The sequence below is a fragment of the Plectropomus leopardus genome, chromosome 16, assembly GCF_026936395.1.
Source record: "Plectropomus leopardus strain MGB_pleo_1.0 chromosome 16, ASM2693639v1, whole genome shotgun sequence".
In the NCBI taxonomy this organism is placed as follows: domain Eukaryota; kingdom Metazoa; phylum Chordata; class Actinopteri; order Perciformes; family Serranidae; genus Plectropomus; species Plectropomus leopardus.
Genome location: NC_142191.1, coordinates 23,681,808 through 23,698,392, shown reverse-complemented (window position 1 = coordinate 23,698,392; position 16,585 = coordinate 23,681,808). Strand labels below are relative to the sequence as shown.

The 16,585-nt window shown below is 40.6% G+C and overlaps 1 protein-coding gene across 1 annotated transcript in view; it reads right to left on the bottom strand.

The window, feature by feature from the left end:
* afdna (afadin, adherens junction formation factor a) overlaps positions 1 to 16,585 on the bottom strand; it is a 118,868-nt gene that overhangs the window by 12,833 nt on the left and 89,450 nt on the right. Inside the window, 12 exon segments of the mRNA XM_088089691.1 lie at positions 1,485 to 1,523; positions 4,769 to 4,948; positions 5,454 to 5,668; positions 5,752 to 5,999; positions 6,252 to 6,660; positions 7,701 to 7,845; positions 8,514 to 8,711; positions 8,911 to 9,002; positions 9,897 to 10,097; positions 12,205 to 12,323; positions 15,159 to 15,232; positions 15,328 to 15,393. Of these exon segments, the coding sequence (XP_087945817.1) occupies positions 1,485 to 1,523; positions 4,769 to 4,948; positions 5,454 to 5,668; positions 5,752 to 5,999; positions 6,252 to 6,660; positions 7,701 to 7,845; positions 8,514 to 8,711; positions 8,911 to 9,002; positions 9,897 to 10,097; positions 12,205 to 12,323; positions 15,159 to 15,232; positions 15,328 to 15,393 (1,986 nt within the window).

Sequence of the window (16,585 nt, the reverse complement as noted above, 5' to 3'; positions counted from 1 at the left end):
AGCAGGCGAGGAAGAATAAATCAAGCTTACCTGGAGTAACTGCAAGCTTAGTGGGCTGCTGCAGAAACGTTCTGATCCCAACACAAACCCAGTGAAATATAATGACACAAAAAACAGACAGACTCCTTCTCTGGGCAGGATGGTGGTTAAAGGGTCATTTCAACCAAATTATAAAACAACAATTTTTTTCACTTACCCATTGAGGCATCTATCTAGGATATACTGTATATTATAATATCATAGTCTATATTGGTTCTATGTATATTATCTAATTTTTAAAAAAAGAAAATGTTTTTTTAAGGATATAAAATATAATAATCTCATATTCAGTTGGTTTTGTGGATATAGATGTTTCGTAAAATATTTATTAACTTTTCATATGTCTTTATTCTATACATTTATCTATTATTTATTTTGTTTTTTTATGTTTCTTTTTTTTAAAAAAAAGTTTTACTGAATGTTTTTCTGAATTACCTTTTTATTAAAATGATTTGAATTTATTTCAGATGATTATTTATATAATAATATTAATAATAAATACATCCTCATTGTTGTTGTATAAAATACATAATAAAATCTAAAAAAAAATTAAGGAAGTGCTTAATCTGTGTGAACTGGCAGCACCCAAAATGATGTCAAGAGATTAAAAACAAAGGCAAATCGTTAAGACTGTTGCTTTGTTTTACTCAAGATATTTTCCCTATATGTAATTTTTTTTAATTCACTTCTGTGATTTGTAATACAGGCAGAAATCTCAGATATGGAAATAAAACAAAATGTATCTGTGGGATAGAGAACACACAGACTAAGTGAGAAAATATGTGTTTTAGTTTCAGTTGAATAGACCCGTTAAAGAAAGAACACAAAGAGGCTCAGCTGGTCACACACAGATGGATGGATGGATGGATGGGTGGGTGGATGGATTCATGGACACCACAATGTCATGATTTGGCCCTGTGTAGGCAGCGCTGGGGGCTCACAGGACTATCATGCATGGATCTCCACATGGTTGCCCCCTGTGATGCATTCAGCCATGCAGGCGCCACCTCCATATGCACTCAAAACATCACTGCTGACAAGAACCACAACAACCTCAGCCGTGCTCCTCTAACAGCATGTAAAGGTTTGTTTAATGATTTGGAAACACCAGTCTTTCTTCACTGGTAAGCAGCAGCTTAACTCGCCGTGTACCCCCCCCCCCCCACCAGTTGTTTTGAGTGGACAAAGAGATGGACAGCTTCCCCAAGCCAAACAACACTGAGCGTCCCAGGACGGCCTCTCCATGACCGGCAGCTCTTTAGCTAATCATGGCACAAGCCCTGCCTCCGACCCCAGACCCAACCCCCAAATGACACGACGACAGTAGTCCAGATGGGTGGGGAGAGACAGATAGGAAACACGGGCAGGTGGGCAGCCCAGACAGAAAACAGGAAGTGATGTAAAGGGCAGGGAGAGGATACTCGTCATTAACAGGAAGAACATACCAAGTCTAGAACAGAGATAGCTGGGACAGCATTCTGCTGCTGAAGAAGAAGAAGACAATATAGTGTAAGAGAGAGGGGCAGAGAGGGAGGGAGGTAGAGGAAAATACCCAAATACTGTAAAGGAAGGTGTGAAGGAGATATCAATAAAACTACATTAGAAAAAGGAAGAGGAGGGGGAGGTAGGAGAAGGAAACTGAGGAGTAAAATAGAAATAAAAGAAGGGAGGGGGAGGACATACAGTAAATGAAAACATTATTTTTTTCTCCATTTTGCTGATTAGTGGCTCCTTAATCCACTACATCCAAATCTACATGAAGACTGCACATCACTTCATAAAATATAACTCACAACATTAATCATTGATTTTATTCCATATTTTAGCTCCTTAATGCATTTTCAAAATATAATTTTATTTGTCCTTTGTGAATAAGCTGTTCGTAACTATTCATTGCCCCCAGCGGGATTAATAAAATTGTTCTTAAAAATGTATGTAGATTTTCTTATATATTAAAAAAAATGAAAAAATACGTTTTGATTTTTTAATACTAAAAACAAGCTTTTAAAAACATGCAAAAAATGTAAAAACAATTGCATCCAACAATTTGCCAATTAATATCTCTTATTACATAATTTTCCACATTTTTTTCTCTCCACTGGTTTATCTTTTACTCTTCCTGAAGTTGTACCATTTAGTTTTCATAATTAAGTCTCACTCCAGCACTGTGTACATTTGGTTTTTGCAACTTACTGATAGTCTCTGTGGTTTGTATTTTGATTTTTTTGCACTCCATTTGTACATCCCTAGGGATAAATACATTTATGTTTCCTCATTATAATGAAGGGTCTTGGCCGGAGTAACCTGTTGAGGGCAAAATTTTTGCCACTTTTTACCCTCATTTCTTTCAGTTTGTAGGGATTTAATTTAACACACATTTCTTCTGCAAAAGGGCCACCTAGGTGCAATATAAACTAAAAATAATTAAGGTCCAAATATGTATTAATCCAAACAGGAAAACCAAGGATTGTGTCAAGGACAATATGCTGTCAAGATGTTGGAGCCCTCTGGGACAAAGTTGTGATTTTAGGCTAAATACTAAACAGATTTGACCTTCTCCTCTGATCCTTCATTGCCGCGTTTACTGTAAACTGTGTTGAGTGTATACTTGCAGCCAGAAAAAGTTTTATGGCAGCAGCACATGGTATCCTGAGGGTTTAGTTTTAATGTACTTCATTACAGAGAAAAAACAAAAAATAAAAAAGGATGTTAGGGATGCACTGATGGTGAAGTTTTGGGCTGATACCACTTTTTAAAATAACAGTTTGGCCAATGTTTTTTGTTGGTGTTATTTTGCTTTTGTTGTTGTTTTCTGCAAGGCAAAGGAAGTTTTCATTCTTAAAAAAACTACTTTAAAGTAATTTAGTTCCTCATTACACTATCTTTGAGTGAGCACAAATTCAATCATACATATTTATGAAACAACCTTTAATATAACCTTTCACATGAAAACTGTTTTTTTGGTAACTGCTTCAAATGTGTTTTTACTCTATATAATATCTCATAAATCCCTCACTAATTTTTGTTGCTGTGAAAACAACTAATTTCTCCTTCAAAAAGCTTGTGTTAATTTCTTTTTTAATTTTTTTTTCTAAAATCCTACATTTTACAAGATTAAATCTGAACACATTGTGATAGTGTTATAATTTATCTTCGCACAATCCTCATTTTAATGAACAGAGCTTGAACACATCATAATGTAACTCAATGCAAACTCCGCTCTGTCCTCCAGCTATTAACAGCTAACATAAACCATCTCTCCTCCTGCCAGTGCCAATACAGATGTATTGTTTACAAAGTAGCATCGTGAGTAAAATAATAGGGTGCCTCCTCTGACACACTAATAATGAGTTTAATGCCTCCTGTCTTCCTGACAACATCCTGGGGAAGATCTCTGTTCATACCAAACAGTTTCCATAATTTCAAGCCTGTTTTTTTAGCCTGCACCAAATCGATATGACACAACAAAAAAAACATACGCCATTGCCATCAGTGATGTTATCTCATTTTCTGACAGTCCAACGGCAGTCAACAAGGTGAATATGGGCTGGCCCGATACTGATGTTTAGCCAAAAAATCAGTGCATCCCTCCAAGAAACCAAATCAACCACAATTCAATCACACACCCTCACAGATTTGACACCTTCCAGCCACTACAGCTAAGCACATCAAACACACAGCAGCACCCACCAACACCTGTCACATCCACCACAGCCTATCACACACAGAGAAAATAAGCTACACAATGGCCAGTTTAGTGTGAGAAATTATTCTCATGATAACTTAAGTATCATCAGCCTATGTTATGGCTTCAGCCTTTCCATACTGCTTTCTGTATAAGTCAAGCTGGGCTAATTCTTATCCACCTCTACTCCTGCATTATGCAGGATTATTAAAAAAACAACAACAAAGAAATCAGTTTCTATTAAGGGTGCAGAGAAGCTTGTTGAAATGGGACCAGTGACATTTTTGTCATGGTTCGCTCCTGGCATACAACGAAGTACTTTATGCTGCATTTGCATTTTCTGGAAAACATGCCAGACACAAGTGTGTTCACTTTAAAGTAGCTGTTGTATCTTTGCACAGCAGGATAAAGATGTCTCTGCCAAACAGAAATCAGGACCTGCAGGCTTAACTCATCAAAAGAAAAGTCACAGTCATAGCCATATGATGTGAATGTAGCATTAACAACATCCTAGCCTGCCTGCCCGAATCCCCCCCATCCCCCCCTCCAGCCAATCAGATTAAAGCAGCTCAGCATGGCAAAGCGATGACAGAAGCATGTTGCAGATGCACATTGCAGGACATTCATAGTAGGAGCCACAGAGGAATCCACCATTTCCCCTTGTAGCATTTGAAACCCGGCTCTGTCAAACCCCCCACCCCACCCCCATCAGCCTGGTTTCCTGCGGCTCGCCCTTCCCTGTGTGCTTAACTACAGATTTGTTTCTAAACTTGAAGACAATGTTTTATTTCTGCCAAAACAGCCTTTGCACATGTCCATCCCATTTTATTATGTCTACTCTTTCCTTCAGCCCATTCTGTGAATGTTGAATTGGTCTCCCCTTTTCTTCTCACGTCTTCTTGTCATTTCAGTTGCTGCATGTTTGGTCTCTAAGCTTCATCTCTCCTATCCTTTATTAAACATTTTCTTTTTTCTCTCTCTATCTCCACCTGTCGTCCAGTATCTCTCCATTTCCCATCCCACCACCACCACCGCCCATCTCACCCTGGCTCTCTTCTCGGCCTCAAGCCTCTGCATGATCATCATGGTGTCCACGTCCTCATCATCCTCCTCCTCCTCGTCCTCGTCGCTATGCTTGGACTCCTGCAGTCGTTTCTGGAACTGCCACTCTAGCATCAGCTTCCTCAAGCGGTCGCTTTCTTCTGCCGTTCGCTCTGGCTTTGACTGTAAAATAAAGTGCGATCAGATCTGGATTTCGTTGCACCAAATATTTGTAAATCCCTCACTACATCCTTCTTCCCTGTGATACCTCCGTTTCACCAACATGGAACTGATTCTCTTCTGGTTCCAGCACCTAATATAAACCGTTTAGAGCATTTCGACCAAAAGTAAATTGGTTTGGAACCAGAAAGGTTGGTTCCCAGCTGGAACCAAAAAATAGCAGGTTTATCTTGACCTGAAGTGCAAACCGTGTCATATTCTACAGGTTGGAAAGAAACATACACATAATACTCCACTACGTCTTATCATTAACAACTGGTCCATGCTTGTTTTTTGATAAAACCAAACATCTGTAAAAAAAAAAATGCCATCTTGCTACTAATGTTTACTTCCATTGTGCATTGTTGTGCATTGTTCATTACAATGGTTCAAAACTGGTGGAGATGCTGGTTGGTTCGTACAAGAGCACAAAGGTTTGGGGTATGTATGGAGCTTAAGTTGTGCCCACCTGGAGCTCCTGGATCTCTTTGTCCAGCAGGTCGACGATGTGAAGCTGCTGCTGTTTCTCTGCCTTCTCACGGGCGTCTCGTTTCCAGGGGTCTGGAGACAGGCTGTCACTGGACGTTAGCTCCTCCTTGCTGATGGTAATATACTGCAGGTCTCGCCTCTCAATGGTCCGTGGCTGCTGCTGCGGTAATAGCTCCCTGATCACCGTGTCCATGCCTACATCAAATGTTATTTATTATTTTAACAGTGTAGAAATATCTTTTTCTGAGATGATATATTAAATGTAAGTAAAGTTTTACCTGCAGGGTGGGAGGCACTGGCAGGTGGAGGAACAGCTGAGCGCGGCAGGCTGGCGAGCTTCTCTGGTCTGGATGGGGGAGGCTGAGGCTGTGGGGGGAGGTAGGGCTGGGGAGGGGCCACGGAGGGCAGAGGGGGCTGGTGGTGAGGAGGAGGCATGGATCCTCCGTTGTTGTGAGGTTGGACGGGCATGACGGGGTTGGCCCGGATCTGGCCCAGCTTCCTCTCCTGCTCTCTCCTCTTCCTCTCCCTGGGGGATCATCACCATTATTGTAAGCAATTACTATGATAAAGCTGTTCCTCTGAATTGTATATACTGCTGATCGTAATGTTCTCGCGTTCTGGTTCTCAATTCATATCTTTGTTGCACCTGCTGAGCCATTTCTTTCACTTTTTTTTTGTAAACAAATTTCAGTTAAATTAAATGTTCCTTTGTTCATAGAATATTTTTTTTGATAAGTCTAATAAAAAATAACAAAGAAAAACACAAAATAAACCCCACCTTTCTTCCTCCAGCCGAGCTTTTTCCTTCTCATACCAGCGTTGCTGCTCCTCACGTTTCTTGCGGTCTGCAGCCTGCTGAGCTGTTACCGGAGTGACGGCAGCGGGAGGTGGCGGGAGCGGTAGCTCTGGCTGGGGATCGTAGGGGTCGTAGGCATCAGGGTAAGGAGCTGGTGGTGGGGGTGGAGGGGGGGGCAGGTCAGAGCGGGATGGAGTCTGGGCTGAATGTGGCGGTGCAGCATGAGGGGCATTGGGTGTCTTCCAGCGGCCCGGCCCTGTCTTCTGGTTCTGGGTCTTGTTGGAGGAAGAGGAGGAGGCTGAGAAGTTGAGGTGCTCCTGGCTGGACGTGGATGACTCCAAAGAGGAAGACACCTGCGGCTGAGGGGCCCAGTGGTCAGGACCTCCGACACCTACAGACACACAGAAATACAGTCAGTGGTCACCAACTCTGCTCGTCGTGTCTGATTTGTGACCTCGGCAATCTGTGCGTAAATCTGTGATTTGGTCTAATCTTTTTCCCTATACAAACTTGAGGGGAACAGCCAAAATGTTTGTTTTTTTTAATCTTTTATACAGCAGTGCGTTTTATAAACAATGGTATTTCACATGTATGCCTCAATGGTCCAGTCACATTGCACTTACAGTTTACATCCTTGTCTGTGAAAAAACATATCTTCCCCTCACGCAGCAAAAGAAATCTATACAGTCAGCACAGTTTCCGTTTGGGCATCCAAGAGATATGACACTGATAAAAGTGTTTGCTTTACATTATGTTACAGTGAAGTTGACCTTTTGGATATAAAACGTCATCACTTCATCATTTTATCCCATCAGACATTTGTGTGAAATGTCGTAATTAATGTATGAATTCGACAGTAATGGCCAAAAAACATGTTTTGTGAGTTCACAGTGACCACCTTCGACCACCAGATGAATGTTTGGGCCAGTATTAAAGAAATTCCCTGAAGGCATTCCTGAGACAACGCCTTTATGAGAATGAGATGGACGTATGAACATCCAAACAACCCACAAACATAAAGCCTCCAGCCAGGCCAAGTTTCTGTGTGGCATTTCATTAAGACTTACTTAACCCATTCGATACTAAAAGAGATGTAAAAATTTTAATGAGCTTTCAGTCCAAACTAATGACGGTCAACTGTCAGCACCGTCGAGACAAAATGAACTGACTACAAGTGACTGACAGTCTGCAGCATCTCATTTTATAGACTGAGGGGCAAATGTCACAACACACACATTGTTGCTTCGTCATTCTAAATGAAATATTGTTATTGTTATATATTGAATAATCATAAACAATAATATCAAATTTGACTAAAATTTTAAGGAACATTTGTATGCTGAAAACCACTGAGCTGTTACATAATCTGGCAGTTGATACACTCTCAGGTGCTCAAGTCATCGTTTTGTCAGCCTCTTTTTTTCTTATTACCTCCCGGTGGACCTCTCTGGTAGTCAAGATCTCTGTGTTGGTAGTCCAGGTCCCGGTGCTGGTAGTCCTGCTGGTAGTGCGGCTGCATGTCTGGTCTCAGACCTCCAGGTGGGGGGTACAATTCCTCCTGCGAGTGGTTAATCCGCTAGGGGAGAGATGGAAACATGGAGTCAGAGACGAGAGAAGGTGGACAGACAATGAAAGGAAGGAAAATGGAAATTGAGATGGAGAGGGTCGAGCAGGAAAAGAGGAAGAGAGAGAATGGGGCAAGGGAAGGCAAAAGAAAGAAAATGGTGAGGATTAGGAGGGAGCATGATAGAAAAAAGACATTAAATAAAGAGAGGTAGAAAATGATGCAACCACATCAGTCAAAGGGTCCAAACATTCTCTGACTTTTCCAAATTCATTTTTCCAATGTTTCACTGTAGAGCTGCTCCCTAAAAGTCTGATATTTGAATCATCAGTCAGAGACCCCCCCAAGTCGACTGAGAAGTGAAGCAGTCATTTTGTTCTGTTTTTTTCTTTTTGCTGTGCTGTGAGCCTCTGAGGATGCTTTGGTCCCAGACTCTTTGGTACAAGTTGCTGCATACATGCAGGCAGTGACACAGAGGAAGAGAGAATCTGCACTGTAAGGCTCTGTGAAAACAATACCGTCTCTCTTCTGATGAGAAGCGGTGAATTTACAGCTCACAGCAATTTAATAAAATACACTGTCTGGCTTTTGTTTGAGATGTAGTGTCTGCAAAAAATATTGTTGCACATTGCAGAGCAAGTACTCTCGGATAATTACGTCTGTGACTGATGCTGCCCTACCTGCATGCTGTTGTTGTGAATGTTGTCGACCACAGGGAGGCGTTCTCTGTCGTCCATGCCCTGCCAGTGCTGTGCTGGCCCCTGCCCAGGACCAACAACCCGATCCTGGCTCTTTGAAGCCGGGATGGTGAAGTACTCTCTGGGGTAGGTCTGGGTGGGGATGGGGTAGGCCTCTGGACGGGGAGGGGAGGGCTCATCCTGATGAGGGAAAAAAATAAAAATGTCTGAGTGAAAAGAAAATATTTGGGACATCTTCCAAAAACTCAACAGGCAACACACTGTCAGGAAAAATAATTTCTCATCTCTGCTCTAGATACTGCGTGTCCCCGAGTCTCATCTACTCTGCTGACAAATTCCACATACGGACGCCACCGGCTTCAATCCCATAGTTACTTACGTCTGCACACAGGTTGCCAGTGGAGACGGAGGTGATCTTTGTGCCAGGTCCTCCGGGGTACACCGCTTTGCTTGCAGGACTCTGGCCCTGGTCTGATGACGGGGCAGGAAAGACAGTCCTTTTAGTACAGTTAAAGCATTCACCAGCAATGCAGTACAACTGAGCAATTAATAAGAGGCCCAAAGGAGTCATCATGAAATCCCAAATTACACAAAATGGTTGTGGTTTCTCAGGTTGTTTTTTTTAAACTTTGCAGACAAGTTGTGGCACCATGTTTCGATATCTGGGTGGAGTACTTAAAGAACAACACCAGCACATTTTTCTGTCTATTTCCACTACTGCCCATGCCCAGTCAAAACCCACTGACTTGTTTACCACAGATACTTTCTGCTTGATTTACTGCCTATGTTAGGTTAAAATGTTGTGAACGTGTCACAATGTGACTCGCTATTAAATTCATGTTACAATGCCAACAATGTGATGAATGGATGGGTGTATTATCTAAAACAGGCATGTCAAACCGGTCCACAGGGGGGCCGGTGTGGCTGCAGGTTTTGTTTCCAACCAAGTAGCAGCACACCAGACTTGACTCATTTAATCAACTGATCTCCGTCTTCAGACAGTTGATTGGTCAAACTGTGTGCTCTTGGTTGGTTGGCACAAAAACCTGCAGCCACACCGGCCCCCCTGTGGACCAGTTTGACATGCCTGATCTAAAAGGTCAAATGCATTTAACAGGTGGAGTGTAGTAAAAATCAGATGTATGGATGTTTCTCTTAAATACTCATTTTACATTAAATTGTGAAGAATCAAGGTAATGAGGGAAAATCCAGTAACTGACTGGTAAAATAACTCGGAACAATAGAGGCTGAATTTAAAGCAATGCCATCCTGACGCTCAGGGCACTGTATATGGTGCAGTCTTGAATACAAACAGAGGAAACATGTGATTCAAACAATAAAATCCTGGTCAGCATGAGGGCTTACTGGCTACGTTGGGGCTGGAGCGATGGTCGGCTCGGTTCTTGAGGAGTCGATCTTCGCCGCTCATCTTCTTTGGTTCGGGGTAAGAATCCCAGCCGGCCTGCGGACTCTCCGGGGAGCCGTTCTGCACCGAGCTGTTGTACAACTCAAAGCCTTCACTCTTTGGTCGCAGTTTCCCGTTCTTGTCACGGCCTCGGTCTGATGCTGGAGACGTGAAAAAGAATGATGAAAGAGAGAATGTGTGTTTTAGAAAAAAGTGAAAAGATGACATGTTGAATCTTTTGTCAGAGGTATTTGTTATGGTTGTTTTGAAAATATGACCACTGGTATTATTTATCAGTGCAGATGTTTTTGGATATGTTGTTACAATTTTCTGAATGACACCCACTTGACATCAAATATGCAATTTGGGCATAAGTCATTAAGTGCCCAAATGATGAGTAAAAACATTTTGCTGTGTGTTGTATTGTATTGTATTATTGTGTTATTCTATTTCACTTTAACCATGGCATTTATTTTTCTTGCCTGCACCATTAGGGGATTTTTTTTTATTTTTTTTTTTAGCAATAATCAGTAGAATATCCTCAACAACCTTGTGATCATTCAAGATGTGTGTTGTTTTATTTAACAAATTTAACAGCTTAAATCCAGAGTAGTGGAGAGTTATTGAGTTAGCAAAACTGACTCGTTACATGGCGTGTATTCAGAGACAAGACTGACATGATTATCTGTCATCACGTTTACATAACAATGTGTTTGTCCTGAATTGACTCATGATGATTTGAAAAGTTTTGTTTTAAGGTGCTGACTTCCAGATTTCCCTTATATGTGACAAATGACACAACTGTATCAAATGAAGTGCTATTCCGTGAGATGTTACATCCATCTTTTCAAAAAAGTAATTTTGGTTGATGGAAAACAAAGGTTTATTTGAAAATATTAAATTGAGTGGTAGGTGCGCCAGTTTCATTTCCTTCTGTGTATCTCGGGTTGTTTCCTGAGTCTGTGAGATTCTACACTACGACTTATGCAGTTTCCCAGCATTAGGTTTACTAGAGAATGACCAGTGTCCTTCACAGCCTGGTGGTTAAGTTTCACTGTCTGCACTGGAAAACACACTGTGGTCGAGTAAATTCGGGAGAAGAAACACCCATTTAGCGTCATCCTGGACCACAGACCGGCCCGGCCAGAAGACTTCCTTAATGAATCTCGGGTCACATTCCAGCAGACAAAGACCAGCACACAGCCAGACAACCCAGTTAACTCTATGCCGTGTGTGTGTGTGTGTGTGTGTGTGTGTGTGTGTGTGTGTGTGTGTGTGTGTGTGTGTGAGAGAGAGAGATCTGGCTGTAACCACAAACACTCATTATATCATTCAGTCTGCAAGCTGGTTTTTTACAGCGCTTCAGAGAACATAACAAGGACACACTGTCTGGACAAGTCTGCTTCTCTTCTTTCATTCACAACACCAAATCACTGCCATTAACTCATGGTGGAGCTGACAATAGTCCATTCATTAGAGCTACTAAACAGAAGAAATATTCAGGAGGCAAACTTTTGACTGTGTGCTCTTTTAAAATGACTATAAATTTAAGACTTTTTAAATGTTTTTGACCGTTCAAGGAAGTGAAATACGGCTGAAATACACATTGTCCTTCCACTGTATTAAAAGTGGACCTGCAGTTTCTTTACTGATTAATCTAACAATTATTCGTTTGATTTATTGGTTTATTGTTTGGTCTATTTAATGTGCAAATACAGAGGAAATGCGCATCAAAATTATTCAGAGCATAAGTTCACGTATTTAAATTAACTAACTGTCCACAACCAAAATTATTCTATTTAGAATTATATAAAAAAGAAAAAAAAACCCCAAGCAAATCCTTACACTTAAGAAATTCAAATCTAAAGGATTGTTGATATTTTTGCACGGAGAATAACACAAATGATTACTCAATTATCAAAACTGTTGTAGATCTCTCTCTCACTTTTTTTTTTTTTTTTACAATTGTCAAAAGTGTGGTTTATCTGCACAGTGCTTAAGCTTTATGAGTTATCATTAAACACCATTTACATAAAACATACAAAAAAAGAAACAGAAAAATGAGTAACAACAAACTGCAGATTTAATGTAATAATTTTGTTGGTTCATTTTTTTTAAACTAAATTTAAGCCTTAAAATATGAAACATTATGTCAGTTGTGAATTTTAAGTATAAAATAAACATTTAATCTCTAAAATGAGCAGACACTAATGTAAACTCAGCTCTTTTAAGTCCCTCCAAACATTTTGCAGATGTATCTGAGCTCACCTCTCGGCATCATGGGGCTGGGCTGGTTGAGAAGAGTAGCCAGTCCGTGGTAAATGGCTCCCTGCTTGGCGACCTCCAGAGTCACAACTGAGCCCGTCCTCGTCATCAGCTCTGCTGCCCTGTACACACAGAGAGAGGGGAGAGAGAGAGTGTCAAAATTAAACTTGCAACACAACTTCAAGGGATGTGACACTTTAACAGTTCTCTGCAGTGCAGTGATACATTGATCCATACACATAAAAGTTTAAATATCCTGTTTAGTTGCAATGAGCTTTTTTTGAGCTGTTTTTTTAAGTGATCAGAAGATTATGTCCTCGGTACACTGCGCTCCATACACTTTGAAAATACTACACTGAAGTTGTATCATATCCACAGGTGAAGGAAGTACTTAGATCTGGTACCCAAGTAAAACTTCTGCATTGAATTTTAATCAAGTAAAGTAATCAAGCACAAAAGTATCAGTATCAAAATATACTCAAAGTTAAAAAATAAAAGCACTCATTATGCAGAAGGCCCACTTCAAAATAATGAATCTAATCACTTGATCATTGATGCATCATCTGTTCATCACTTTTCACTTAAGCCAAGCAGGATCATTTTCCAAACACAAGTATTAAGCCACTTTGATTCTGATGTGGGAGATTAGCGCTACAACTAACCAATGTTTTTTATGATAAAGTGATAAATCGCTTATGCTACAAGATGACAATAAACTGTAAAAAAGCAGCAAAAGATCATATTGAAGAAGCTGTAACCAGAAAGTGTGACTGAAACGCTGAATGTTCAAAATAGTCGAGTGCTTTGGGTAACCTATTACCTCACCTTTACTATATATAGTAAATGTGGTAGGAGTGCACCACTAACACTCATAACTTTTGAGTCAATTCAGTTGAGTCTACTGTAAGGCTGTGACAATTTGTGTATTTGTACCAAGATGTCACGGTCTGGTGCGCACAACAGTATGCAGAATATACACGGTATGTAGCTTGATGCTCGTAATGTGAAACCAAAGTTCACAAATTTGGGTTCCGCACTGAAACTTTTAGCCGTATGTCTTTAGCAGCATATGCTGAAGTCAACACAGGTAGACTGACATAAGAGTCAGTTACATTACGGTGAGTGCAAAAGACCTGTCCGGTCCGCTTATACAGCACTAAGAGAGGGTTGTGTATAAGACGAGGAGGATGTGTCTGCGTTGCTCCACTATAGAAGCTTCTGTTGATGCAAAAACATCAAACATGCTAACGCACAATCAATGGCATCACCCAGATATGCCGAACACTGGAATAAATTATGTGGGTGCTTTTTAGTTGAAATACATATAAGTGTTCCTTCTTTCTATAATGAAAATAGATGCCAAAATTGTCAGCAGGCAAAAAGTTACTTCAGACCGCAGCAAGAGGATTTTATCTGTCTGTCACATTTGTTGATAAATTTTCAAAAATTTTCATGATGTTTCAAGGACCCATAATGAAATGTAATGACCATTCACAACGTATAACATGAACACAACAGTAAATTATACTTAACATCAAATTGTAATTGTTGTATGAAAATTGACCAGCAACCTTTTTCAATATCTAAAACTTGCTTATGTTTGCATTGTTACCTGGAAAATGATTTACAAAAGAACACTGGAATAATTCATTTCATTACACACAACAAAATTCCATGACTTTTCCAAAACTTTCAATGATTTTTACTAATTCCATTACTATGTGTTTCTTTTTTTACCACTGTGCCAAGCTCACACTAAACTGAATCACAGCTTTTGTGTACTGTTAATCTACTGCCATCCTAACAATTGAAAAAATAAACTAGAAGACCTTTGTTCTGAACCTGAAGAGGCAGGGATTATATTTGTCCATGCCAGGGAATCAATTTACTCTAATTTGGGTACAATCCTGGTGTGTCAACACACAGACACAGACACAGACACAGACACACAGTGTTCATGTTTTTTTCTGTAACAGCCACATGTGCACAGGGCTTGAACAAAATCCTATAAATAGTTGGAGGGCAGATCAGACAAGGTAATGAGCCATGTGTGTTTAACTGGTTGGAACTCTGAATGCAACGTCGACTGCTTGACGCGAAGCAGAAAACAGGCTCTAAAACATGTTTGGAAATATCACAAGACTTAAAAAAATGCAGAACTAAAGGCTAAAAATTGCAGATTATCTTAACCCGTTGACAGTAACCTGTCAGAGAGGAGATGACCACAGAATAACACAGTGGCAACAGAAAACCTCAGTTGACATGAAAAGGCCTGATAAAATAAATCCCTCCCCCCTGCCTCCTGCACACTGAAGCAATCAAACAAATGATTTGTAAATCCAGTTTAACGTGGAGCTGACATGCAGTAAGCAACGACACTGAACATCAAGCCTGCACATGCTGACGGAGAGAGGAATAACTGGATTAATCTGAGTGGGGCGTAGGCCGGCAAGCACTGCATGGCTCTTTCCAAAACATACACACCCTTTTTCTGCTTGTGTCCCGGACGTGTGGAACATTTTGTCTTATTTTTATTATTTTGCGAGGACAAATGAGATGCAACTGCCTCAATGCAGGAACCTCAAGATGTCTCAACCCTGAGGTTTCCCTCAAGATGTGGTCATCCAATATCACGTCAACATTGTTTACTTTTCAAATGTTTTCAATTCTCAAAATAGAACGGAAGTTTTGTCATCGGTATGACCATAAACACGTCAATGCTGTGCGGTAGGTGGTTGAGCATGTACAGAGGAAAACACCATGCGCTCCCACTTCTCCGCCCTGGTGTTGCAGGGCAGAGATGTCATGAAGGTTTCATAATGATTTATACATGTCAGATGGGTTTTTACACATTTTTAACTGTGCAAGTGGAGATCAGCATAGGATTTAGGGTAAGATTTAGGTGGCACTACATTACATGATTTCTGTGCACCGAAGCCAACAAACAAAAACTTTACCTTTCTTGCGACAGGCCAACCAGACTACGCCCGTCCACACTCAGCAACTGGTCACCTGCAGCCAGACGGCCATCCTGTATAAACATAAACACACACACCACAGTATGAGTCACTATGTATTATCTTCATACTTTTCTGTTATGGCTTCAGTTTCTGTGTGTACACTGACCACATCAGCTGCTCCTCCTTTTACCACAGACTTGATATAGATGCCCAGCTTCTCCTGACCAGCACCCTGCAGAGGGAGAGAAGAGGATTCATCAACCAACGAAACAACAAAAACAATTTCACTCACACATACATTTAAATGAAATTTAGAAAAGTAAATAAAAATTAAAAAAGGTGAGTGCACAGGTCTGAGGCCAGGGGAATCTGTGGACAAATTGCTAAAATATAGTTGAAGGAAGTAAATGCATTTTGACAGTGGTTCCCAACTGGTGGGTCGTGGTCCAAAAGTGGGTCACATGTCCACTCTGAGTGGACCACAAGTCCACTCTGAGTGGACCACAAGTGATCTGTGAAAGAGATTTTGCTCATGCTCATGCCTCAATTTGTCCGTATGAATATGTTTTACTGTTACGGGTACAAACATTGTTTCCTGACATCATGGGAAACACTTTGATAAGGAAAGTATGACGTGTGTTTACCACAGGACAGAGCAAAAGTTAAGTGAAAATTAAAGGTAGAGTCTGTGATTCTCATCAAATGCACTTTGTCAAATTTAGCAAATATCTCCTCACAGTCTGCCAGCTGTCTGTTCTGTGTGCGCACTGAAAAATATGAGAAGTGAACAGTAGCTTGGACTAGGCTACAAAACCTTTTGCCTGCTACTCTTCCATGCCTTCACCCTAGAGAAATGGAGCTACTCCATGATAGTAATGAAATGTAAATAATTAGAGATAATGCCAGAGTTTATGAAGTTGCAGTGACTAAAAAAAAAAAAATGGCATTTATGGCAGAAACTGGCTTCTATATACTCTTCAACAAGCTCTTGGGCATGGCAGTGAAACCTTCTGCTCAAACACGAGACAACTATTGGTGTCTCAAATTTCAACTTGGATGTCCCCTGAAGTTAGATTTCTAACTCGGACAGTCGAAAGAACCTAACCAACTCGGACCACGTGAGAAACTGTAAAACAGTTAAACACACATACCTGTCAATCTTCTACTGGTGGACATGTTGCTAAAGTGTTTGTATGTGCAAAATACAGTGTAGTAAGTAGTTACCAACTGGTATTGCTAACAAAAGCTAACCTGGCTTGAACTGGTATTGTTAACAACATATCATTCCCAGCTCCGACCCCAAATTTCCGAGGGAAATGGAATGCAGCAAATGGTAGTACTGGACCAAGCGGTTACCTCCAAGAATGAAGAAAATGAAGCCAATGCTCAAGTGCCAAAAACTGCAATTCCTGGCTACTTGAGGC